The sequence below is a fragment of the Macadamia integrifolia genome, chromosome 12, assembly GCF_013358625.1.
Source record: "Macadamia integrifolia cultivar HAES 741 chromosome 12, SCU_Mint_v3, whole genome shotgun sequence".
Lineage (NCBI taxonomy): Eukaryota > Viridiplantae > Streptophyta > Magnoliopsida > Proteales > Proteaceae > Macadamia > Macadamia integrifolia.
The window spans coordinates 20,854,984-20,856,125 of record NC_056568.1 but is presented as its reverse complement, the minus strand read 5'-3'; the positions used below and the strand labels follow the sequence as shown (position 1 = coordinate 20,856,125).

Here is a 1,142-nt window from a genome sequence, read left to right as displayed (position 1 = left end):
GGAAAAAAATCCTAAACTGTGCCTAATATGGTCACTAAGGCTCTGCATGATGACATTTCTATTTTTGTATTTCTCAATTTTTTTTTTCCTTTCATGGGAACAAAACAGGAACAAAAATCCGTTTATTACAGTTGGTTCTTTTTTTTTTTTTGTTCTTAGAAATGAATCAAAACAAGAAAATTTGTTGATAAATATAAAAAAAGAAGCTTTGGAGAGATTGGACAAAATAATTATTTCATGTTAAAAAAAAACACCACCTCAAATGCAACTTCAACCACCACTAGCTCCTTCACCACCACTACCATCACCTCTATTGTCACCTTAACCCCCACCACCTCCTCTACCAGCATCATTGGCACTGCCACCGCCCCTAGCCCCATCACCACCACCACCACTACCACTTCTTCCACTGCCAGCACCACAACCTTCTCCACGATCACCATCGCCACGACCACCATTGCCAACATGACGACGACCACCACCACCACCACCACCGCCTTCACTTCTATAAATTTTTTAGATATTCAATGACATTTTTGTAAATTTATAGAAGTTTAAGAAATATAAATTACTATGCATAAAAAACACATTTCTGTTTCTTTTCTTACTCAAAAATAGAAATCACCATACATTCCAAATATGTTTTTTATCCAGAAATTTAGCCTAGAAACAAAAATCATTTATAGAATAGAAACAGTGACCACAAACAGAATTGTTGTACGGCCTAAACCTTCAACACCCCTCTCCACGATCACCATTGCCACAACCACCATTGCTAACATGATGATGATGACGACCACCATCGCTTTTGTAATGCCCTGGGCCCATTAACCTTGTACAATATTGTCCTCTTTGGCCCATGAACTTCAAGACTTTAAAACATGTTGTACCATGTTAAGGAAGCTAGCGGTTATTGACTAGCCCAGTAATCTCTCCCTAGGTGATGTGGGACTAAAGTTTGCATACCCTCACCAATCTCCCAAACCTCCGGTACTTGTCGTATTCTTGGTGGGAACACTTCACCGATCTCCCAGGTGGGTCTGTTACTGGCTGTATTCTTGGGTGTCACAACTTCCCCCTTTCCCGCTGTGCCCCACACACTGTCGGGATCAGCTCTGATACCATTGTAACGCCCCGACCCT

General features: G+C 41.0%; 1 protein-coding gene across 1 annotated transcript; it reads right to left on the bottom strand.

Annotated features, from left to right (window-relative positions):
- Window positions 1-321: 321 nt before the first annotated feature.
- Window positions 322-803, bottom strand: LOC122094790 (ctenidin-3-like). Its single transcript, XM_042665390.1, has 2 exons — window positions 709-803; window positions 322-505 (listed from the first exon to the last, which is right to left on the bottom strand). The coding sequence occupies exons 1-2, from the start codon at window positions 801-803 to the stop codon at window positions 322-324; spliced, it is 279 nt and encodes a 92-aa protein (XP_042521324.1).
- Between the last annotated feature and the right edge of the window lie 339 nt (window positions 804-1,142).